At 41.1% G+C, this 25,032-nt stretch overlaps 2 protein-coding genes across 16 annotated transcripts; one reads left to right on the plus strand and one right to left on the minus strand.

The window, feature by feature from the left end:
- Window positions 1-1,229: 1,229 nt before the first annotated feature.
- LOC103291609 (eukaryotic translation initiation factor 1A, X-chromosomal) lies at window positions 1,230-6,142 on the plus strand. 3 transcript variants are annotated; one of them, XM_054718102.1, is made up of 2 exons: window positions 1,230-1,249; window positions 5,408-6,142. In XM_054718102.1, the coding sequence occupies exon 2, from the start codon at window positions 5,586-5,588 to the stop codon at window positions 6,018-6,020; it is 435 nt and encodes a 144-aa protein (XP_054574077.1). In that variant the 5' UTR covers window positions 1,230-1,249; window positions 5,408-5,585; the 3' UTR covers window positions 6,021-6,142. The 3 variants fall into 3 exon arrangements, with proteins under 3 accessions (XP_054574077.1, XP_054574076.1, XP_054574075.1); XM_054718101.1 differs by lacking the exon at window positions 1,230-1,249 and adding an exon at window positions 2,345-2,418; XM_054718100.1 differs by lacking the exon at window positions 1,230-1,249 and adding an exon at window positions 2,706-2,798.
- On the minus strand, window positions 6,002-25,029 carry MED7 (mediator complex subunit 7). 13 transcript variants are annotated; one of them, XR_008556425.1, is made up of 5 exons: window positions 24,971-25,022; window positions 24,272-24,428; window positions 12,366-12,497; window positions 12,143-12,279; window positions 6,008-6,088 (listed from the first exon to the last, which is right to left on the minus strand). XR_008556425.1 is itself a non-coding variant. In XM_054718099.1 (3 exons), exon 3 carries the CDS (start codon window positions 21,849-21,851, stop codon window positions 21,150-21,152), a length of 702 nt encoding a protein of 233 aa, XP_054574074.1. In that variant the 5' UTR covers window positions 21,852-21,868; window positions 24,272-24,428; window positions 24,971-25,022; the 3' UTR covers window positions 20,789-21,149. The 13 variants fall into 13 exon arrangements, 5 of the variants coding, with proteins under 5 accessions (XP_054574074.1, XP_054574072.1, XP_054574073.1 ...); XR_008556423.1 differs by having other exon boundaries at window positions 24,267-24,428; XR_008556421.1 differs by lacking the exons at window positions 24,272-24,428; window positions 24,971-25,022 and adding an exon at window positions 24,473-24,964.
- Window positions 25,030-25,032: the final 3 nt, after the last annotated feature.

Here is a 25,032-nt window from a genome sequence, read left to right on the forward strand (position 1 = left end):
TGAATCAACCAACCACACATAACCGCCCACTCATGTGGACACTTCAAGTTGATAGCCACATAAATATCTACTCAGCAAAGGGTGACGATGGGCTCTTTCATTGGTGGTGTGTGGGTGTGAACCTGTGATGCTAACTCACGTTGATTTGGGGTATGGCAATGCTTTATCTGGCCACTGAAAATTCCTTTTTGAAATTGCCCTTTTTAAGACTTACGAAACCACGCCCCGCTCCTTGGCCCCTCCACTCCCAAACCCCCACCTTCAGCAGCTACTGCACAGTGTGACTACCAGGTATTTTTGCCTCTTAGGTGACCTGTAGGAGCCTTCATTTTCCCTCATTCTGGGCTTTTCACCATCTTCTTTACAGGTAGCCTGAATTATTTTGAGCTGCTGCACATCTCTATTTATATCCTGCATGTCAGACAGTTGGAGGCAAGTTCCCTTTCATAGCTCAATCTTTCTGCAAATAAGAGAAATTGAGACCATGCTTTATACTCATGCAGTCTCCCTGTGTGACCCACACACTCACCACCCTTGTGCTCACATAACTATTTCTGAATTTCAAGTAGGAGAGTTGCCAAAGGCAAATTTATTTCCTGGAATCTTGTGTGATCCACAGAGGGTGAATGAATTCCCGCTTGCTGAAGCTGTTGGTAACTGCTCTCAGCCTCTTTTTCCTCATTCATAAATACTGAGATGTACGGGGGAGTTTAAGGTAGTGAGGTTTCCTCCTTAAGCAATAGCTTTATGGGAGAGGTCTGGCTGGGGAGAGAGGCAGCCTCAGGACGTAACTGCTCTCAGTGTTCCAATTTTTGAAAAAGTGCAGGCATAGGGCCAAAGACACTGAATTGTCGCCACCACGATTGTTACAGCTCTGGCTTGTGTGCCTGCCCTGTCTTCCCCTCACTTGGGCAAATACCTGGGACTGTGCACTGGGGATCTTCAAAGGGCTTGGTGAGTGTTAATATTGCCCTTGTTCTCCTGAGTTTCAGGTTGAGTTTACTTGGGTTTAAGGCCAATTGTGGCATTAGTTTCTTTGTATTTTCCACCCCCATGGCAAAATGCGGTGCCCTCACAAAGCTATAGTGCTTTATTATTAGCTAACACTGTCGGTCTTTTTCTTTGAGGAGTGGGGAAGATGTCTGTCTTCCCTCACAATGGAAAGGACTCAGCAAGAAGTCAAGATAATGAACAAGGATCTAAGTGAAGACTGACTTTCAGTGTGTCCCCTGAGTAATCCACAGAGCAGGTAACGCCAGAAATCCCAACACTGGGAACTTGGTAGCCAGCAAGCTCTCAGGGTCAGGCAGATTAGAGATCATGAGCTACAGGTCACTGCTAAGAAGGTGATCCAAGTTATCCTTATTTAAATATGACACCACCAACAGCATTAGTGACAAAGGAAAAACAGTGTTCAGACTTTGCCACCCGGCTTAATGGTGATCAGGCCAGGTAGTAATATGTATTATTATAATTATTATTATTGCTATTATTATTTTTGTACTAATATCAACAACATTTATGGAGCATTTACTACGTGCCAACACTATGGTGATCACTTTACTTACTTAACCTTATCAAACCCTTACAAATCTAAGGACCTATGATAATTATTATCCTCATTTTACAGATGAGAAAACTGGGTTTTAGAGAGGGTCGGTAACTTATCCATCCAAAGTCACAAAATTAATCAGTCTTGGACCTGGGATGGGACCCATGGTCTACCTAACCACATAGCTCTGGGTAATAGTAGTAGTACTAAGAATAATGACAATACACACTCATTGAGCCCTTATCATGCTTGTATACGTCTTCTATAGGCAACATTGCAAGAAACTGAGACTAAAGAGAGGTTAGGTAACTTTCCCAGAGGTGCACAGCAAATAAGCCAATAATATGAGCACCTACTATGTGTTAGGCCTAAGATAGAATATTTTAGGGACATGTGTGGGGTGGTGGGTGAGGGGAATGTTATCTCAGCAGTTCCAATGTATTAAGTCCAATAGTAATATGAATCACAAACAGGCAAGTGTGAGTGTTTGCTCTTTAATGTCCAGATTGAACAGCCCAAACTTCCTCAAATTACTTGTTGAGGAAGCTGAGTTAGTCCTCATGAAGTTCAAATGGAAATGGAATTCCACTCTTCTTTGCAGCTCTCTAGATAAATTTGATGATACACATTCCAGTGCTGGTGACATCTCCAATCATCACCATGGAAACATCTGTGCTCTAACAAACACTGGAGTGCAGCGTCACTGAATGTGTCAGGGAGGAGAGGAAACTGGCTCAGGACGATAAGGCTCTCCAGAATAAAAGTTCACTCAACTGCATTAGCAGTGGCAGCCTTGGTCGTGGAGAGAAATATAAGCATTACTTTTCTGAAAAGCACAACAAAGCAGGAGTCATGCATTGCTGAAGGTTGGGCAAGGTTGATTTCGAGATGCTGCTCACATTCAAAACCCAGTTTCCTTAAAAAGTCACTCTCTATGCTGTCTTACATGATGACAACAGAAATCCTTCAGGAGCAGGGATCTCGTCTCCCAAACAGCTCACAGATAATCTCCTGCATGGCAGAGGAAGGCTAGCTGGGGACTGCTGTATGGTTCTGGGAGAGGGCTCGAACAATCAGAAGTAGAATTGACAGTGGTTGTGGTTTGTGTTTATTGTTTGATGAGTTAGTGGCAGTATTAGTTATGTAGCTGCAGAGATTAATAACTAAAAGACGGTTCTTGGCCCTCCATGGACTTATAGAAGTTGCACATGGGTGAATCAGATCATGGACTGAATCCAGAGCTGAGGTATGTTTAGGTTTAGTTTGTATGGTGCTTAAAGAAATGATATACACTGAGTGGCTAGATTATTATGATCTTTGAAAGCATAATAATCTGGCCACTCAGTGTGTGTGTGTGTGTGTGTGTGTGTGTGTGTGTATACACACATATACACATACTAGAGGCCCGGTGCACGAAATTCGTGCACGGGGGCATGGGGGGGTGGTGTCCCTCAGCCCAGCCTGCACCCTCTCCAATCTGGGACCCCTCAAGGGATGTCCGACTGCCCGTTTAGGCCCGATCCTAGTGGGATCGGGCCTAAACGGGCAGTCGGACATCCCTCTCACAATCCAGGACTGCTGGCTCCCAACTGCTCGCCTGCCTGCCAGCCTGATCACCCCCTAACCACTCCCATTCCAGCCTGATTGATGTCTAACTGCTCCCCTGCCAGCCTGTTTGCCCCCAACTTCCCTCCTCTGCCGGCCTGATCACCCCTAACTGCCCTCCCCTGCAGGGTTGATTGCCTCCAACTGCCCTCCCTTGCAGGCCTGGTGCCTCCCAACTGCCCTCCCCTGCTGGCCATCTTGTGGTGGCCATCTTGTGTCCACATGGGGGCAGGATCTTTGACCACATGGGGGCAGCTATATTGTGTGGTGGAGTGATGGTCAATCTGCATATTACTCTTTTATTAGATAGGATAGAGGCCTGGTGCACAGGTGGGGGCCAGCTTTTTTGCCCTGGTGTCCCGGATCAGGGTGGGGGTTCCCTTGGGGCATGAGGCGGCCTGAGCGAGGGGCCTGTGGTGGTTTGCAGGCCAGCCACGCCCCCTGGTGACCCAAGCAGAGGCCCTGGTATCTGGAATTTATTTACCTTCTACAATTGAAACTTTGTATCCTGGAGCGAAGCCAAGCCTCCTGCTCCCTCCGTGGCCAGCAGCCATTTCTGTTTGGATTTGTTTACCTTCTATAATTGAAACTTTGTAGCCTTGAGTAGAGCCTTAGGCCGGCCAGGGCAGGGGAAAGCTTGGCTTCTTCTATCACCTTGGAAACCCAAGCCTCCCTCCTACTTTCTCTGTGGCTGTAGCCATCTTGGTTGGGTTAATTTGCATAGTTGCTCTGATTGGCTTGTGGGCGTGGCTTGTGGGTGTAGCGGAGTTGGGGTAAATTTGCATATTACTCTTTTATTAGGTAGGATATATACATATATATGTATATGTGTGTGTGTGTATAGAGAGAGAGAGGCCCAGTGCATGAATTCGTGCATGGGTGGGGTCCAGCCAGCCTGGCCAGGGGGAAGGGACATGGGCGGTTGGCCAGCCTGCCTGCTGGTCGAACTCCTGGTCGAGGAGATAATTTGCATATTAGCCTTTTATTATATAGGATATACACTGAGTGGCCAGATTATTATACATTCAGAGATCATAACAATCTGGCCACTTGGTGTATTTGTTGCTTTACAATGAAAAGTAATGAAATTTTATATGAAAATCTGGATTTACAAATTGTTTGTATTCAGAAGATCTGGTAGTACTGGACCTATATTCTCAAATGACAACAATTAGATCAAACTGAGGACTTATGTCCCTTTTAGATGAGGCATATACTCTACAGTTAGCCACAGTCCCTTCCTCTCCCATGGTGTTGCCCCTAGCCAATTTTACTTACCATCCTGTCTGGCCCTATGAGCATTTGACTTTGTGATCATTGGTGGTGGTATTAGAGAGTAATTATTTCTAGCAAAGTTCTTGGCACATGGAGGGCACCCCATAAATGGTAGCTCTGATTATTCTTTGTCAATTAGAGGCTCAGGTATTTAAACTTGATCTTTAGGTAAGCACTGTCAAATAGAATTTCCAGTAATGATGGAAATGTTCTATCTCTATTCTGCCCAACATGATAGTCACTAATTACATGTAGCTATTAGCCACTTGAAATGTGGCTAGTATGACTAAAAAAATAATTTCTTTTTTAAAAAGTTTAATTAATTGAAAATGAGATTTTAATAGCCATATGTGGCAAGTGGGTACTGTATTGGGCAAAGCTCTGCTCCCTGACTGTCCTGTTAAGGGTACTGCATAAATATAGACCCTAGACCTGTGGGTGGGAAAGCCTGACTTTTTTGATGAGCTGCTTGATTGACTCTGTCATTCATGAGAGCATAGAGCCCAGAGCCAGTGCTGCCCAGGGGACTGTGGAAAGGCGATGGAGGCCAGCTGACTGCTAGAGGGATCCTATCTTCCTGGAGCCAGGGCTCCGTGGGCTGCCTGCGGTCTCGGCGGTTTCCACCACAAGCACACATTGATCACATCGAATGATCACATTGCCGTAAGCCAGCTACAAAGTAGGATTCTCAAAGATCCCTCTGTCATGCAACTTACTCATTTGCATGTTGTTTGACCGAAAGTTTCTGACACTGACCTGCTTTGCTGAGCCCAGCAGTCAGAACCCTCCCTCCCTCCCTTCCTTTGTCACAGGTCTGGAAACGCCAGAACCATTTACCAGACTTCAACCTATTGGTAACTTACCAATCTCTGTTGTGAAACTTGTCCCAAGCCAACTTGTCTAGCTAATAACTTCACTGCTTCTAGGGATTTATGCACAGGAGGGTAAAACTAACATTGGCCTGTTTCATTCAAGATGAAGCTCTGGGGGACTCGCCCGCGCACGTGACCAGCCTCTCGCACCCACTGGGTACTGTGGGGCTCCACGCGTCACCTCTCGCGCCCCACCTCGCGCCCCTTGGAGGAACTGCCACCGCCACCACCATCGCCCCCAGAGTAAGAGTCGGAGTCGCGGCGAGGCCTCTGCTCCCGCCATGCCCAAGAATAAAGGTAAAGGAGGTAAAAATAGACGTAGGGGTAAGAATGAAAACGAATCCGAAAAAAGAGAATTGGTGTTCAAAGAAGATGGGCAAGAATATGCTCAGGTAATCAAAATGTTGGGAAACGGACGCTTAGAAGCAATGTGCTTTGATGGTGTAAAGAGATTGTGTCACATCAGAGGGAAACTGAGGAAAAAGGTTTGGATAAATACCTCAGACATAATATTAGTTGGTCTACGAGACTACCAGGATAATAAAGCTGATGTAATTTTAAAATACAATGCTGATGAAGCGAGAAGTCTGAAGGCATATGGCGAACTTCCGGAGCATGCCAAAATCAATGAAACTGATACATTTGGTCCTGGAGATGACGATGAAATCCAGTTTGATGACATTGGTGACGATGACGAAGACATTGATGATATCTAACTTGACCTCAACATTCTGTATTCCAACTTCTCTGAGGATTGTTCAACAATTTGGATTTTGGCTAAGGCCTATAAAAGAAGATTAAAATTCCATTCATTTGAATGCAGTTGGGTTAAAGCATACTGATTTGTTTCTAATGTGTTTCTTTAAAAACCGGTAGTGCTGAATTAAGTGAAATATTAAGCTCACTTTGTTCTTTGGGTGTAATGGCGCTTATGGGTAAAAGAGTACAGCTACTATTTTTTAAAAGGGAAAAAAAAACCTTTCCTACTTTGACCACTTTCAGTAAATAAATGGATGCTTTGAATAAACCATTTGCCCTATATACTTACCAATTATAAGTAAGCCCTAGTTTTTACTGGCCTGTTGACTATACAGTGGCTTTCTATATATTCAGTTACCTACATGTATCCTTGAGGTTTTGAACAAATTTAAGGGAAGCAGAAATCTGCATTTGAAATCAGAAATGATTTGGTCTGTTTTTCATATTTAAGTAACATGTGGCTATTTTTATGCTAATTTTGCTATTGCATACATTCTTTTCATGACCTTATTTTTGTAACGATAAACATCAGCAAGAAAGCATTTCCAACATGCAGATATTAGAACCTGTGTTTTAATAGCAATTTTGAATTTGTAAGGTTAGTTCCAGAAATTGAACACTAGGTGGCACCCAGTTGTCTTAACATTGGAAATACTGATTTGGTTGTAAATTTTTTTTTGCACTTACTGTGCATACGAAATATCCCAACCAAGATTTTTTTTATCATGTGCATGTATGTTGAATATTTTTACAGGACTAAAAGATTATTGTCATTTTATTTCATAAGTCATATGTGCAAGCTACAATTTTGAATGACTTATACACATGACTTATGTATAAATGAAAATTTAATTTCACAACAACTTGTACAAATTAAGCCCTTTTCAAACGATCCTAAGCTGGGGAAAGAGGTGGGAATAATAACTTAATGAAAAGATAGTCTCCCATTTCTGAATGGAAGAGCTACAGTGGAGAATATAATAAAGACAATGTCATGCTGCACAGTGTATTATACACTTTGTGTTTAGGGTCTATTTGTTGTGTGTACAGATTTTTTTTTTTTGCTTGTATGTTATTAGGAATTTATTTAAATTTTATTTTATTGTTTAAAGTATTACACATAGTAGTACATATATCTCCTTTTTTCTCCCCCACTGACCTTCCCCCCGCCTCCCTTACCCCCTGTCACAAACCCTCATCCCACGCCCCCAGTGTCTTGTGTCCATTGGTTGTGCTTATATGCATGCATACAAGTCCTTTGGTTGATCTCTTTCCCTCCCTTCCCCAACACTCCCCAGCCTTCCCACTGAAATTTGACAGTCTGTTCTATGCTTTACTGCCTCTGCATCTATCTTTTTATTCATCAGGTTATAATGTTCTTTATTCTCCATAAATGAGTGAGATCATGTGGTATTTTTCTTTCATTGACTGGCTTATTTCACTTATCATAATACTCTCCAGTTCCATGCAAACTGCTGCAAATAGTAAGAATTCCTTCTTTTTTATAGCAGCACTAGAGGCCCAGTGCATGATTAAATCATGCACGTGTAGGGTCCCCTAGGCCTAACCTGCCATCCAGGCCATATCCACTGCCCCGCAAAGCCTAGCACGCTCCTCAGACACTGCTAGCAGCCTGCTCCCCACTTTTGATGGCAGGGGGTCCACTGGTGCAAGAGCGGACACACAGCTCCCCGCTTTTGATCGCAGGGGAGCTGGCTGGCTGTCCGCTGGTGCCGGAGTGGACAGACAGCCAGCTCCCCCGCTTTCGCTCCCTGCTTTTGATGGTCCGTAGCAAGACGTGGGCTCGCTGCCCCAGAGGCCCCTTCTGTGCAGCAGCACAGCCATGGCACGGACGCTGAGCTCGTGCCGCCACTGGCAACGCGAGCTCAGCATCCCACCGGCTCAATAAGCCAAACCGGCCACCCCGAGTCCCGCCCCCTGCGCCTCCTGCTGGCCCAATCGTGGGCGTAGCGGAGTGATGGTAATTTACATATTACCCTTTTATTATGTAGGATAGTATTCCATTGTGTATATGTACCATAGTTATACAATCCATTCATCTGCTTATGGGCATTTAGACTGTTTCCAAATCTTAGCTATGGTGAATTGTGCTGCTATGAACATTGGGGTGCATATATCCTTTCTGATTGGTGTTTCTAGTTTCTTGGGATATATTCCTAGAAGTGGGATTACTGGGTCAAATGGGAGTTCTATTTTTAGTTTTTTGAGGAAACTCCATACTGTTCTCCACAGTGGCTGCACCAGTCTGCATTCCCACCAGCAGTGCATGAGGGTTCCTTTTTCTCCACATCCTCGCCAGCACTTGTCCTTTGTTGATTTGTTGATGATTGCCATTCTGACAGGTGTGAGATTGTCGTTTTGATTTGCATCTCTCGGATAATTAGTAACTTTGAGCATGTTTTCATATGTCTCTTGGCCTTCCTTCTGTCTTCTTTCGAGAAGTATATATTTTGGTCAGTTGCCCATTTTTTTATTGGATCATTTATCTTCCTTTTATTGAGTTGTATGAGTTCCCTGTAAATGTTGGAGATTAAACCTTCATTAGTGGTAACATTTGCAAATATGTTCTCCCATACAGTGGGCTTTCTTATTTTTTGGGTTTTTTTGTGTTTTTTCTTTAAGGTTTCTTTTTCTGTGCAAAAGCTTTTTTATTTTGATGTAGTCCAATTTGTTTATTTTCTCTTTAGTTTCCATTGCCCTAGGAGTGGTATCAGTGAAGTAACAGCTTCAGCATGTGTCTGAGATTTTGCTGCCTGTGGATTCCTCTAGTATTTTTATGGTTTCCTGTCTTATGTTTAAGTCCTTTATCCATTTTGAGTTTATTTTTGTGTATGGTGTAAGTTGGTGGTCTAGTTTCATTTTTTTGCATGTATCTGTCCAATTTTCCCAACACCATTTATTGAAGAGACTGTCTTGACTCCATTGTATGTTCAGCCTCCTTTGTCAAATATTAATTGAGCATAGTGGTTTGGGTCAATATCTGAATTCTCTATTCTATTCCATTGGTCTATATGTCTGTTCTTGTGCCAGTACCAGGCTGTTTTGAGAACAGTGGCTTTGTAATACAGCTTGAAACCTGGTATTGAGATCCCACCTACTTTGTTCTTCTTTCTCAGGATTGCTGCAGCTATTTAGGGTCTTTTTTTATTCCAGATGACTTTTTGGAGAGTTCTTTCTAGGTCTGTGAAATATGCCATCGGTATTTTAATGGAGAGTGCATTGAATCTATAGATTGCTTTGGGTAGTATGGACATTTTAATGATGTTGATTCTACCAATCAATGAACATGGTATGTTCTTCCATCTGTTTACGTCTTCCTCTATCTCTTTTTTCAGTGTCCTGTAGTTTTCCATGTATAGGTCTTTTACCTCCTTAGTTAAGTTTATTCCTAGGTATCTTAATTTTTTTGGTGCGATGGTAAATGGGATTGCTTTTTTAGTCTCTCTTTCTGTAAGTTCACTATTGGTGTATAGAAATGCCATAGATTTCTTGGCGTTAATTTTGTATCTTGCTACATTGCCGAATTCATTTATTAAGTTTAATAGTTTTTTGATGGAGTCTTTATGGTTTTTTATGTACAATATCATGTCATCTGCGAATAGGGATAGTTTTACTTCTTTTTCAATTTGGATACCTTTTATTTCTTCTTCTTGTCTAATCGCAATGGCTAATACTACCAGTACTATGTCAAACAGGAGTGGTGAAAGTGGGCATCCCTGTTTTGTTCCTGTTCTTAGGGGAAATGGTTTTAGTTTTTGCCCATTGAGTATTATGTTCGCTGTGGGTTTGTCATATATGGCTTTTATTATGTTGAGGTATGATCCTTCTATTCCCACCTTGCTAAGAGTTTTTATCAAAAATGGGTGTTAGACTTTGTCAAATGCTTTTTCTGCATCAATTGATATGACTATGTGATTTTTATCTCTCAATTTGTTTATGTGATGTATCACGTTTATTGATTTGCAGATATTGTACCATCCTTGCATCCCGCATCCATAGTATAAATCCTACTTGGTCATGGTGTATGATCTTTCTGATGTACTGCTGGATCTGATTTGCTAGAATTTTGTTGAGGATTTTGGCATCTATGTTCATGAGGTATATTGGCCTATAATTCTCTTTCACTGTGTTGTCTCTATCTAGTTTTGGTATTAAGGTGATGCTGGCTTCATAGAATGAGCTTGGAAGTGTTCTGTCCTCTTGAATTTTTTGGAATAGTCTAAGGAGGATAGGTTTTAGTTCTTCCTTGAATGTTTGGTAAAACTCTCCTGTGAAGCTATCTGGCCCTGGGCTTTTGTTTGTTGGAAGCTTTTTGAGGACTGCTTCAACTTCTTCCATAGTTGTTGGCCTATTGAGATGTTTAGATTCTTCCTGATGAGTTTTGGAAGGTTGTATTTTTCTAGGAATATGACCATTTCCTCCAGGTTGTCCAGTTTGTTGGAATAGAGTTATTCATAGTATTTTTTTTTAACAATCAGTATTTCTGTGGGGTCTGTTGTTATTTCTCCTCTTTCATTTCTGATTTTGTTTATTTGGGTTATTTCTCTTTGCTTCTTGGTGAGCCTGGCTAGAGGTTCATCAACCTTGTTTATCCTTTCAAAGAATCAGCTCTTGGTTTTATTGATCTTTTGTATTGTGTTTTTTTTTTTTTTGTCTCTATGTGATTTATCTCTGCTCTGATCTTTAATATTTCCTTCCTTCTGCTTACACTGGGCTTTTCTTGTTGCTCTCTTTCTAACTGTTTGAGTTGTTATTGGGAATTTAGATTCATCCTTTCTCATTGTTTTTCATGGCAACTCTAGTAAAATGAAATTTAAGGCTGGACTAGTTAGACCTCACTAGCCACATTGAATTTATGTGCAACTTTAAAAGAAGAGATCCACCATGTAGCATGTGATGCTTTTATTCTGCTGGTCTCCAGAGAACTTTGCTGTGATGAAAAGTAATGTAAAGGGAAATACACCTTCACATGACTTGCACAAAAACAAAAACAAATCTCTCATAAGTGTGCAAACTCTGGAATCAAAATCTATGGCTCTATAAAACATTGTTAAATCAAAGAATAGAAATTTTGAATGGACAGTTGTGGTTTGTGTTTCTTATTTGGCGGTCTTGAACACTTACCTAGTTAGACTGCATCTGAGCCCATAGGCTAGTTTTTAATATTTAAAAAACAAACAGCCTCTAAGAATTGTCCATAGTGATTATCTTTCTCAGTAATCTAAACCTCCTAAGATATTTAGGCTTTTGTACATAAAGGTGTTTTGCTAAATTTGTGGTTATATAGGAGGTGGGCAAAAATAGGTTTACAGTTCATATGGGAAATATACTACCTAATAATAGGCAAATATGCAAATTGACCGTACCTTCGCTATGCCCGCGATTGGCCAGGAGGCGTGGGGGGGGCGAGACTTGGGGGGGCTGGGGTGGCTGATTGGGCCGGTGGGACGCTGAGCTCGTGTCGCCAGCGGCGGCTCGAGCTCAGCATCTGCACCATGGCTATGCTGCCGCACAGAAGGGGCCTCTGGGGCAGCGAGCTCACATCCCACCACGGACCATCATAAGCAGGGGAGCTGGGTGCCTGTCCGCTCAGGCACCAGGCCTTTCAGAAGCCTCCGCCGCGCTGGAGGCTTCTGAAAGGCCTAGTGCACCAGCGGACAGGCACCCAGCTCCCACGCAATTGAAAGCAAAAGCGTGGGAGCTGGGTGCCTGTCCACTCAGGCACCAGGCCTTTCAGAAGCCTCCGCCACGCTGGAGGCTTCTGAAAGGCCTAGTGCACCAGCGGACAGGCACCCAGCTCCCCCATGATCGAAAGCGAAAGCATGTAGGGGACCCTACATGTGCATGATTCAATCATGCACTGGGCCTCTAGTAATACAATAATTAATAAATAATAATGCAAGAACAAACTGTTTCATGTAGTTACAACTGTAAACTATTTTGCCCACCCCTGTATAGATCCTTCCATGTTATTTTACCAAGAATGTTTTAACTGTGTCTGTCATACAATTCATAGTAGGGATGGTGTATCTCAAACATCTTAAGTTTTTCTACTTACCTCCTCAAATAAATATGATTTATCTAAAGATTCTTTAAAAATTACAACAATGGCCCAAATCATGCATTTGCTAGTGATTTTTTCTTTCTTTCCTTGAAAGTAATAACTCAATGTAGTGTTGTTGCATCCTTGAAAATCTGAAATCATAATACCCATAATTGAAATAGTTGGGCTGAAATTGCAGCTTATATCAACACTACTTGGAAATATTTTAGTAACTTACCTTTCATGTGGAAATGAATTGTGTCATCAATATATTTCAAATGAGCAATAGAAGTGGTCCTTAAGAAAAGGTTTTTGTTGTTGTTGTTTGGTTATACTCTGATTTGTAAAATACAATGCTATAAAGTGTGCTCTGAAAGAAAATAAAATGTTTGAAATCCAAAAAAAAAAAAAAAAGATGAAGCTCTGAATTATACCTCTCCTCCCCCAAAAAAGGCCTCCCTAAAAACAGAGAAAACCCTTTTTCCCATTTTTTTCAGTTCTCAGAGGAATCTACTTTACAACAGAATTTGAGCAGTTTTCCAAAGTGCTTATCCCAGCCTACATTCTCACTGGCGGTGAAGAACTCTTATGATGCTGCATGTCTTTGCCAATATCAGTACTGTCAGACTTTAATTTTTTCCAATATGATGTGTGTATGATGATGTCACAATATGGCTTTACAACAGAATTTGAGCAGTTTTAAAGAGAGAAATATAAATGTTGTAAAGAGAGAAATATAAATATCAATGATGAGAATCATTGACTGGCTGCCTCCTGCACGCCCACACAGGGATCAAGCCTACAACCCAGGCATAGGCCCTAACCAAGAATTGAACCGTGACCTCCTGGTTCATAGGTTGACACTCAACCACCAAGACCAGGCTGTTTCCTTGCTTTTTTAATGACCTTGATAAAAGGACTACGGGGAGGATTAGCTAGTGACATATGTAGGAATTCCACATACAGGAGAGCTTCAGAGAGGGAAAGGGAAAATGAGGAATAAAAACCATTATGAGCTAAGGATGAGGTCAGGGGCCAGGAGCTTTAGAGGAGAGGAAGGTCATTCATAGAGAACATAAGAAGCAGATATTCAGTAATTAGCTATTTGTCCTACAAACCTATGTTTGCATCCCAAATTATATGTGTAGTTTTGTTTATTTTAGAACATCATAAAAATGGAACCATATTGTCTATAGGCTTTTGCGTTCTGTCTTTCCCTCAACAGTGTGTTTACGTGACCCACTCATGCTGTTGTATATCCCTGTAGATTGTTTTTACCACTGAAAGTTTTCCTGGGAGTAGATATGCCTCAAATTATTGTTCATTCTGTTTTTAGATGAACATTTAATCTTCTGTTTTAGTTATCATGAACAATGCCGTACTGAACATTCTTTTACATGAATCCCAGTGCACACTTCTCTGAAGCATATTTCTGAGCGTGGAATTACTGGGTCAAAGGGTACATACCTTCTTTAAAAATATATTTTTATTGATTTCAGAGAGGAAGGGAGAGGGAGAAAGATAGATAGAAATATCAAAGATGAGAGAGAATCATTGACTAGCTGCCTCCTGCATGCTCCACACTGGGGATCGAGCCCAGCAACCCACCCGGGCATGTGCCCTGACCAGGAATGGAATTGTGACCTCCTGATTCATAGGTGAACACTCAACCACTGAGCCACACCAGCCAGGCAAGGGTACATAACTTTTGAATCTTATTAGATAATGCCTGTTTTCTGAGACATCTACCAACAGTGTGTAAGAATTCATACTCTACATCCTCATCAACACTTGATAGTGTGTGTGTATGTGTGTGTGTGTACTGGTAAGGATTCAATGGCATCTCATGGTTTTCTCTGCATGTCCCTCATTACTTGGAAGTTAAATAAAAACCTTTTCTTTTGTTTATGAACCATTAAAACTGGGGCAATCAAGCCCCTGAGGGCTCATGAGAAACTTACCTCTTCCTTAAAAGAATTTAAATTAGGAGCCTTGCCCATAATAAGCATTATTATTAAAAAACAACAACAACAAACATTTTTGACCTATCTATAGGACAGAGCAAACCTCCTATACATTTTAGAATCATCAAAAAAAAAAAAAAGAACCTGGGAAAAATTTGATTGGCTTGCACTGAATCCACAGATCAATGTGGAGTAAATTTGACCTCTCTACAATATTGAGTGTACAATCCATAGACATATTTTCTCTCTCCTCTATTTAGATTTTCTTTAAAATCTTAATAAAATTAAAAATTTTTCTCCATAGAGGCCTTCAACTTATTCCTTGATTTTTTTCCTGGGTACTTCATATCATTGATGCTATCTTCATATCTGATTTAAAATTTTTTATTTTCTGTTTGTTGCTGGTATTCTGAAATGCATTTTTGAATGTATTATTTTTTTGTTAATCCTCACCCAAGGATATTTTTCCATTGATTTTTAGAGAAAGTGGAAGGGAGGGGGAGAGACAGAGAGAAACATCAATGTGAGAGAGACACATCAATTGGTTGCCTCCTGCACAAACCCTGACCAGGGCCAGGAATCAAGCCTGCAGTCTAGGTATGTGCCCTTGACCAGAATCAAACCTGGGACTCTACAGTCTGCAGGCTGACGCTCTATTCACTGAGCCAAACCAGCTAGGGCATGACTGTATTTTTCTCCAACCAGGAAACTCTCTTATTATCTATAGATTATATTGAATTTTCCATACAGAAAAACATTTTCTGCAAATAATGGCAGTTCAGCTTCTTCCTTTTTTTATTTTACCATGCTGCTTAGGAAATTTAGTACATATTTAACAGAAGTTTTGATAGCAGGCGTTGTAGTTTCATTACAGATCTTAAAGGAAAGGTTTTAGCTTTCTATCTTGGGTGTAATACATGTTGCAGATTTTATGGAGCTACCACTTATTAGATTAAGGAAGTTCTGTTCTATTCCTAAATATTCTAATAGATTTTCTTTTTCTTTTATAATTTTTAAACTTTTTTTTTTTTTGAGAGAGAGAGGAAGGAAGAGAAACATCAATGTTTTATTACACTTGTTTATGCATTCATGGGTTGCTTCTTGTATATGCCCTGGACCTTAAGGTATCAGAACAACACTGTAACCAACTGAGCTACCCAGCCAGGTCCCCCTTTTTTCTTTTTCATGAATGAATACTAAATTTTATAAAATGCTTTTTGTGCTTCTGTTAAGATGATTAAGTGATTTTTCTTTTATCTATTATAGTGACAGACTATATTAATTAATTTTCTATTTTACATTCTTAAACGGATTGGCCATAAAACATTACTTTTTATTTTTATACTAGAGGCCCGATGCACAGAGATTCATGCAAGAATGGGCCTTCTTCCCCTGGCTGCCGGCACTGCCTTCGCTCCAGCCAGAGCCTTTTTGCTCCAGCCAGGAGCTGCCTTTCCGCCTTCCCATGCTGCTCAGAGGCCCAGAGCAGCTGGGGCAGTGCGGAATGCGTGCGTTGTCGCCATGGTGACGACGAAGAAAGCATCCCACCCCGCCCCCGGCAGCTCAGCACCTGCATGTGCAAATTAACCCATCTTTGTTGGGTTAACTTGCATACTCACTCCTGATTGGCTGGTGGGTGTCACAAAGGTATAGTCAGTTTGCATCTTACTCTTTTATTAGTGTAGATATTGCTAGATTAATGTGCATATATGTATATGCTAATCTCATAAAAAGAGCTTAAGAATGTTTCTTCTTTTTCTATTCTCTCAAAGAATCTGCAAAAGATTGGATTTTTTTCTTTCTGGCAATCTTTAATAGAACTTGCCAGCAAAGCTATACTTGGAAGTTTCTTTGTGAGATTTTGACTACTATTTTTTCGTTTGTATGGTTTTGGGTTTTGTTTTTTAATAATTAGAAAGCTATTCAAGTTTCCTGTTCTTAAACCAATATTGGTCATTTTATAAGAATTCATACATTTTGTCTCTAAGTTTTCCAATTTTCCACAATATTTTCATATTATTTCTTACTGTCTATATAATCTATAGTAATGTCACTTTTTATTTCTGCCATTATTTGTGCCTTCCTTTTTTATTTATTGTTTTATATATTTTTATTGATTTCAGAGAGGAAGGGAGGAGAGAGATAGAAACATCAACGATGAGAATCACGACCCTTACTGGGTGGGGATCAAACCTGCAACCAGGCATGTGCCCTGACAGGAATGGAATGGTAATCTCCTAGTACATAGGTGCTCAACCATTGAGCCACATGGCCAGGCCCTCATTATTTCTGTATTGCTCTCCCTAGTAGGTAGCAGTAAATCATAGAGTTGTAGGCTCACCACCCAAGCCTCCAGGCACCACCTTCCCTCTTCTAGATCAGATACTTCTTACATAGATGATTAGCAAGCCTAAAACCTGACAAACAAATTTCAAAAAGAATTAGAATGAATCTTTCATTCTCGACATTAGATGGTACCTATCCTTTGAGATAGGTACCATAATTACTGTAGTTAAGGAAATTGAGATTCAACCAAAACTACAGTTAGTAAATAGTGGAACCCAAATTCTACCATGCTCTTTTTCTCTTTTCAATATTTTCTTTTAAGCCTAAGTTTTAATTCTGCCATTTACTAACTGGTATCCTTTGTGTATAGAAAGTTACATTTGAGTCTCAATATCCTCATCCATAAATTGGTTTTTATATCATTTTCCAAATTTGACTCTGTATAGACAGACACAAATATACCCAGCAACTTGCTTTTATCATATCTTATCTTTCCTCATCAGTACTCACTCTTTTTAAAAAAATCTTTATTATTGAAAGTATTACATACGTCCTCCTTTTTCCCCCCCATAAATCTCTTCCAGCTCTCATCCTCGCCCAGTACTCTCACTCTTAATGGCTCTTAAATGGTTGCATATTATTCATAGCAGATCCCTTTTATTTGTTGAATGAATGTGAAAATTAGTCAAGACCCACAGGGTATCTTTCCTTATAATGCTGATACAATGCATTCCTGGCCAACCATATACCTCCTTGCAAGACTCTCATCTTTTGAATGCCTTCCCTTATTCCAAAGCTAGAGAGGGAGACAGGGACCCAATAGTTTCACAGAATTTGGTCATATATTAAGCAAATGTGAGAAGCATCTTACTATCTTATTCACTAACCAATAATACCTGAAGTCTTTCCCAGGTCTTGTCTAGGCAGCCCTGGGAGAAAGGTTCTGATCAAGACTTATTCAAAACATAATATTGATTATTTTGAAGAATTCACACCATGTTCTCTCCACTAGAAAAGGCCACCGACAGGCACAGGCAGCAAGTCTCACTTGTTGAATAAAAAGCTCAGTATTATAAACAGAACCTCTAAGTTTCCTCATCTTTTCCACTCCTCTGCCACCTGGCTACAGCTATAAAACTTATGGTAAGAGTGCCACTTACTGTTAGATTCATTACATTGCAATTTGAAACCAGTTCTTTAATCTTTGATTCTAAATGCCAAACACAAAAGGCAAAAGATTTAGCAGAATTGCTGACTTTTAATAGTTTACTAAGTACCATAAATTATGCTAAGTACTTTGTAGCCATAAAACCACATAACTGACCCTCAGTTTCTTAAAGTGGAGATGATACATAGGTATCTTCTTAAAATACACACAGAAGTCTAAGACATAAATGCCTTAACATGTCCAGTTTCCACATATAAATCTCTTCCTCAGTCCAGAATCATGTAGTATCTAAGAGTATGGACTTTATACGGTAAAAATGTTGGATTCTCATCTTAGCTCCACTACTTACTACCTATTACTTATTAACTGTATGATGCAGTGGAGAGGTGGTAAAGTATGGAGGTTAAGTGCTTTGGCTTTTTTTTTTTCTCTTTGTTTTTAAAAAAATATGTTTTTATTGATTTTAGAGAGAGGAAGGGAGAGGGAGAGGTAGAAACATTAATGAGACAGAAACATCCATCAGCTGCCTCCAACACGCCCTCTACTGGGGATTGAGCTCAAAATACAGGCATGTACCATGACCTCTTGATGCATGGGTTGATGCTCAACCATTGAACCACACCAGCCGGGCTGCTTTGCCTTTGAAAGTACAAATTTTCAATCCTGGCTCTCCCACTCACTGCCTTGGTAACCTTGGGTAAATTACATAACCTCTCAGAATCAATTGATTCCTCATCTGTAATATGGATATAAAAATTATATTGATTTCATGGGGTTGTTGTGAGGATGAAATGACTGTCTATGTAGTTATTAGAACAGTGTTGACAAAGCCCTATATATGTTTGCTTTTGACTTTCCATCAGATTCAGGATAAAACGAACTCCTTCCCTTGGCCTTTTAAATCCTATGATCTGCTCTATAACTGCTTCTCTAGCTCCCCCTCCTCCCTATGTTGTGGCAATAATCACCTTTCTCATCCAATTCATGCCACCTTTTTATTTCCTCATGAGACCCTTGCACTTGCTGTTTCCAGTCGCTTCAGGACGTAGTGTTAGGCAGGATAGATAGCTGCTAGGGCAGGAGGGGAAGAAAGAGGGGAAAGGCGGAGTTTATCTCACCCACTGAACAAAGAAGTCAGCAGACTTGGGACTTGCCGAGATAAAATTGTCAGATGTTCTCACAACAATATAAAAGGGGACCTTGATATCAGGTGTGTTGCCCAAGATATCAGGGAGGGGAAACCTGAAACCTATATGGGAGAAACATCAATGTGAGAGAGACACATCTATTGGCTGCCTCCCACACATTCCCAAGTAGGGGTGGGGATCAAGCCTGCAACCCAGGTACGTGCCCTTGACCAAGCATCAAACACTAGACAAGTGTGTAGGCTGACACTTGAACCACTGAGCCACACTGGCCAGAACCATATAAGCTTTTAAAACTGTAACTATCAGATCTTGTGCTACTTTATACCATTGAAATAGTTCACATCAAAATTCTTTTAAAAGACCTACAAAATCAGATCCTCTCAAAGTCAGAATTTAAGATTGCTAATGGAATTTAAATCCCTTAATCCTCTCCCCAAACACAATTCATATACAAATTATGTTGTAACTCTTATAACAACATGATTCAATTAGGTTTCTTTTCCTTGCAAGGATTTGCAAAACAGCCAAAAATTGGCTTTGTACCTTTTTAGCCCAACATCCTTAAGATTATAAAAGGGTTGAGGGCAAATAAGTAACCAGATTTCTTTTGAGAGCTGCTCAAGTGTTATGCAATGTCTAGCTTGCTCTCCCAGAAGAGAATGAGGGGAATACCTCTTCCCCTTCATTGTAAAGTTCAGACTGGCCTGTGTCCTCTGGAGCCTGACAATCCACACCCAATACATGCTAGGAAAAAAAAAAAAAAAAAAAAGTGGCCAATCTACTTGGGAACAGCCTCCACTCCAAAGATTTCTAAAGAGAATGCATGTTTCACATATAGAATTGACCTGTGGTCACTAAAATTGGTTTTTGCCAGCTCTAGAGCTGAAGGCCTTAATAGAGTAACGATGGTATACTGGAAACCAGGGACTGAGGGAAATATCAAGTTTACATCTGGGAAAAGGCATTACCTTTATCAGTGACTCTTTTTTCTTCTTTTTTTTATCACTGATACTTAAATTTTGATTATTTGTACCAGAATCATCCAAGGGCTTATTAAATCACAGCTTGTTGTATACCACTGCTGGAATTTGATTTAGTAGATCTGGAGTAAGGCAAGAGAACTTGCATTTCTAATAGGGTCTCCAATAATGCTAATGTTACTAATTCAAGATTACACTTTGAGAACCACTGGCCTACATTAAGAGAAAGGTTAGCAGAGAACCTCAGATATAAGGCAGACTCTTCACCAAGACTTTGGTGGAGAGGTTAGAGGGAAGAGAAGAGAAATACAGAAATAAAGTCTATGATCAAAACAGGTGACTTCTTGCTCAGATAGTCAAATCAACTGGATTTGGGTGCTGGGGGTGGAGGGGAGAAGGAGTTAATGAAAGGAGGGCCTAGTCCTCAGTCATTCAAGGGCCCAAACTAATTAAACCTTTATCATCTTCAAAATGGTAAAATTATGCTGGCCATCCAACCAGAAGAGAATGGAGGACCCAAAGTTATCCTGGGTTGGCCATTCACCCAACAGGTAAGAAAAGAATGGAGGATTGTGCAAGAAATTTTTATGGGGCAGGCCTGGATTTTTGCCCTCATTCCACTGCTAAGAACTTAATCACATAGCCTTACATAGACACAAGGGGAGTGGGAAAATATAGTCCCTGGCAGGGCAGCCTTATCTCAGCACCATATCTCAGGAGAGATACAATCTCCAGTGAACATCTAACAGTCTCTGCCACCAAACTCCCTTCCCATTGCAGGCTTCCAGCTTTAAACAAGTATGAACTGAATTTTAAATGAAATGTACAATTAATTACATAAACATTTTAATTACTAAAATGAATGGTTGCAACTAAAAGTGATCAAAGGACTTATTATCTGATTGACTAAAAAAAGTTATGGAAAAAAAAGTTATGGGACCCATCCAGGATAGGGCCAAGATTGTTTGACATAGTGTATTTACAGGAACAGTCAAGAGGAAAAATAAAATTACTATTTTATAACTCTATGGGATTCCTCTTATTTAACATGTTATATTACTTTTTTAGAGTAAGCAAATTTTTAAGTAAAATATAAAAGATTTCACAATTTCATATTTATACTACTTGATATCCTTTATTTATTATTAAAGCAAATAACAAGTCTACGTTCCAAGGACAAAAATTTGCTATTTCTGAGGATTATCTTCAATGTTTAGTGCAACTCCAAAAACAGGAATATTCCACACAACAGTAGCACTTTGCTTTTTAAGTTGATTACTCTTAATGTAGCCACACTCATTGCCTATGCTTGCCATAAAATGAAATTACTGCCTGTGATATCTCATAATTGATGAAGTTGGAGAGTGAAGCTGTTTACATAACTCCTAGTTATATCTCTTTTAAGACTCTCCAAGAGCCAATTAACTAATATATGATGCTATTTACGGAAAGGAAAAAAGAAAAACAAAAAACCCTTTATGGTCTTTCATTCATTTCATCAATCAGAACGCACAAGGCAGCATCTTTCTCTATAATCTGGTCTTTCCGATGACCTGAATTTTCTCTTTCTTGTTCATTCTGTCCAGTACAATTGTTGCTATCATCAGCATCCATTGGTTCAGTTTTTACTTTTATCCCTGCTTCTGAATGGGGCAAATCATCAGGCAAAGAAGCCAAGCAATTCTGAATCATCTCAATGACTCTTTCCAGATGCTTTTGAAACCTCTCAGCTGTTTCAAGGCGTTGACGTTTCTGCACCTCCATCATGACCCTGAGGGTCTCTCTTGCTTGGTGAGGTCGGTATTCATTTATGAGATGATGAACGTGTACAAAAAGCAGCTTAAGATCTTCCAGTTTCTCTTCTCGCTTTATACTCCCAGGGCTCCTTATCAAGATATCTAAGAGGTCTAAGAAATTAATAAGGATAGACATATTCAGTTTTCTCAGTTCTTTCTTGTGATCAAACTGCATAGGATGAAGCCGTTCGATGCCCTGACTTTCTAAAGGGCGGATGATAAGATCATCACACTGGAACTGGTTGCCAAACATCATATAACTGTCTTTTATTGGAGGTGGAGGCTTGGGAGCTAGTCCTTCCTGAATATTTTCATCCGTATACTCCTTGATGTATTGCATCGGAGGTGGTGGAAGGGCACTCACTTGCTGTGGCTCACCCATTGTGGAGGATCAAGAACCTACAGAAATAGACCAAAGATTTAGAGTACCTCTACAAAACAAACCTGTCACATCGGGTGACTAGAGACAGAATATTTTCCTTATTTCGCCCTAGCACTTGGGGGCCCTGAACAAAGTGATCTCATTGGTTTCTAAAACTAACATTTACAACAGGGAAAGGTTTTGATCCTTTTCTATTTATCCAAGTACTTTCCTTCTCTACTTAATACTTTCAGCAGCACAAAAAAATATGCTGCAGTATATTTTCATCTATAAAGAAAATTGTGCTCATTTAGACTGATCTTAATCAGATTTTTCAAGATATAAAACACCATCTAACATGAAAGATGGCAAATAATATACTAGAGGTAGTTTTATACTGGAATTTGTGAAGTTCTAAGGGCAGCTATGGAACATTCCTGAGTTTCCACCAAGCCACAGTGGCAAGAGAATACTGCTGAGAATCAATGAGACAGGAGCGTTTATTCTCTGTATTATTATCTGAATTTGTCTCCCCAACCAGACAATAAGCTCCATAAAGGGAAAAATTTTGTCTATCATAGTTCTCGCTGTGTCCACAGCTTTGCACATAGAAGCTTCATAAATATTTGTTGAGCAGCTTCATCCATTTCAAGAGGGCTCCAAATCAGAGAACTTGGAAGTAGGTACAAACATCCTTAATGTGTGTTCCTTCTTTCATATATAATATATGTTTGTTAATATATGACAATGAGTATCCAGGGATGATGATTATGATGACAGATAATATCTGAGCGCAAACTATATGCCAGACACTATTCTAAATATTTTTCTCATGGTTGTGAGAAATCCGAGAAAAGAAAGGTGCTCTTTCCATTTTAGAGATGAAACAAGTGGTTGAGCCATTTGTGTAAAGTCACAGAGAAAGTAGTAGAGGATGGATCCAGAGTCTAAAGATCTCAAACACTACACTGTACTGCCTTTCAAGGATAAATAAAAAACACTACCTCCATCCCACTACTGCTTACAATCTACTAAAAAAATAACTACAAGTTTTAAGGCTACTACAAAAGACCAATAGATCTGACTACCAAAAATAAATATAGCATAACAGAATGGTGGTTACCAGAGAGAAAGGAGGGTGGGAAAGGACAACAAGGATAAAGGGTCAAATACATAGACTAGACTTTGGGTGGTAGGCACACAGTGGAGTAAAATTATGAGGATGTACACCTGAAACTTACCGTATTTTCCGGCGTATAAGACGACTGGGCGTACAAGATTTTCCTGGGTTAAAAAGTCATCTTATACGCCGGAAAATACGGTAATAGTAAATAGGCTTTTCGCCCAAGTCTCTCTCATGAATAGAGTGTCAGGTACCGAGAGTCCTGGATTGCGAGAGGGCAGTTCTCCTGTGAAGCACCCCAGAATTGGGCTCCCTCCTCTCTGGTTCCCAGTGTGTCACCAGAGAACTGCAGCTGCCAAGTCACTGCAGTTTGGCAGCTCCTGCACTAAGCATCTGCCCCCTGGTGGTCATCGAGCGTCATAGCTACTGGTCAGATGGTCAGATGGTCACTTAGGCTTTTATATATATACAGAAGACTGTATGAATAGTAGAAAGAACATTCCATATTCTCTTTTGTTGTTGTTAATCCTCACCCTAGGATATTTTTCCCATTGATTTTGAGAGTGGAAGGTGGTGGTGGTGGTGGGAGACATCCACTGGTTGTCTTCCATTGGAGCTGGGGACTGAACCTGCAACCCAGATACCTACCCTTGATTGGGAATTGAAACTGCAACCCTTCCTGCACTAGTGGACACTCTAACCATTGAGCCCACTGGCCAGGGAAAACGTTTCATATTCTTCACATATATTCTACTTTTAACATTTCCCCTCACTTGCCTTATTGGTCTCTCATCTCTTTACCCCTAATATTGCAGTGCATACCCCCAAAACAAGCATGTTCTCTTACTAACCACATCATTACCAGAATCAGAGAAGTGGCATTGATCTGGTACTTCAAAATAATTATTTTTAGATATATTTTTTATTCATGTCAGAGAGGAAGGGAGAGATAGAAACATCAATGAGAAGAGAGAATCATTGATCAGCAGCCTCCTACACGCCCCCTACTGGGAATCGAACCCGCCACCAGGGCATGTGTCCTTGATCAGAATTGAACCTAGGACGCTTCAGTCCGCAGGCAGAAACTCTATCCACTTAGCCAAACCGGCTAGGATTCAAAATAAATTTTAACCAGCCCAGGTTTCACCCACGCAAGCCTTTTTGGTTGTGAGTCCCGGTTTGTGCTTCCCAGCACCATGTGCATTCCTCTATTTTTTAAGTTTCCATTTTCCAAAGGCCAACTTGGTGACTTCTGTTTTACATCCTCTCTTACTTGATCTGCCTAACCCTTCTGAGTTCAGTACTAACTTCACCTTACAGAGAAGGATCCCAAGTCTCCATGAGGGGAAGTTCTGGCCCAAAGACTGGTACACGGTCCAGAGCAGGAATTCGTATCCTCGGTCCTCTGAGCTGCCCGGCACCAGCTTCAGTCAGGAAACCGTGAAGCTCCCAACTGAACAAGGGACCCTGACATCCTACGGAAATTAGGTTTATTTAGCCATCACGTCTCTAGACTGACCTTTTCAAAGCGATGGAGGTCTTTAGTGAAACCCACGCCAGGTCGCAGCCCACACGGATCCACTTCTTCTACCGCAAATGTGGCTGCGACAGAGTGGTTTTAAAACCTCTCCAGAGGGATGTCGGGACGACTGGGCTGGGGATCCACCTCTTCCCCACCCCAACCCCTGGAAGTTCAGCGGGAGGTCGGGTGGGGACGCCGTTCTCATCTGAGAGAGGCCGGAGACGCCAGGAGACTGGCCAAGGCCACACCGCTTCGGTCTCCCGACCTGCAGCCCGGCCCCGCCTCCCCACACGGGCGGACGGAGGCAGCCCAGCCCGCCGGCCGGTCCACCTGGGCTCCGCGCGCGGCCGGGAAGCCACGCCGAGGGCCGCGCTGAGGGAGCGAGCGCGCCCCGCCCCAGGTCTCCCCATTCCCAGCCTGCCCTGACGAAGCTGCGGGGTCCAGGGAAGAGAAAAGCGAGGCGAACCGAGCCCCAAAACGTCGCCGCCCACTCACCTCAGAACTGCGTTTACTCTGGTAACGGCCTTTCCCACGGCAGGGAAATTCGACTTCCGGGA

The sequence above is a fragment of the Eptesicus fuscus genome, chromosome 6 (assembly GCF_027574615.1).
Source record: "Eptesicus fuscus isolate TK198812 chromosome 6, DD_ASM_mEF_20220401, whole genome shotgun sequence".
Taxonomy (NCBI): domain Eukaryota; kingdom Metazoa; phylum Chordata; class Mammalia; order Chiroptera; family Vespertilionidae; genus Eptesicus; species Eptesicus fuscus.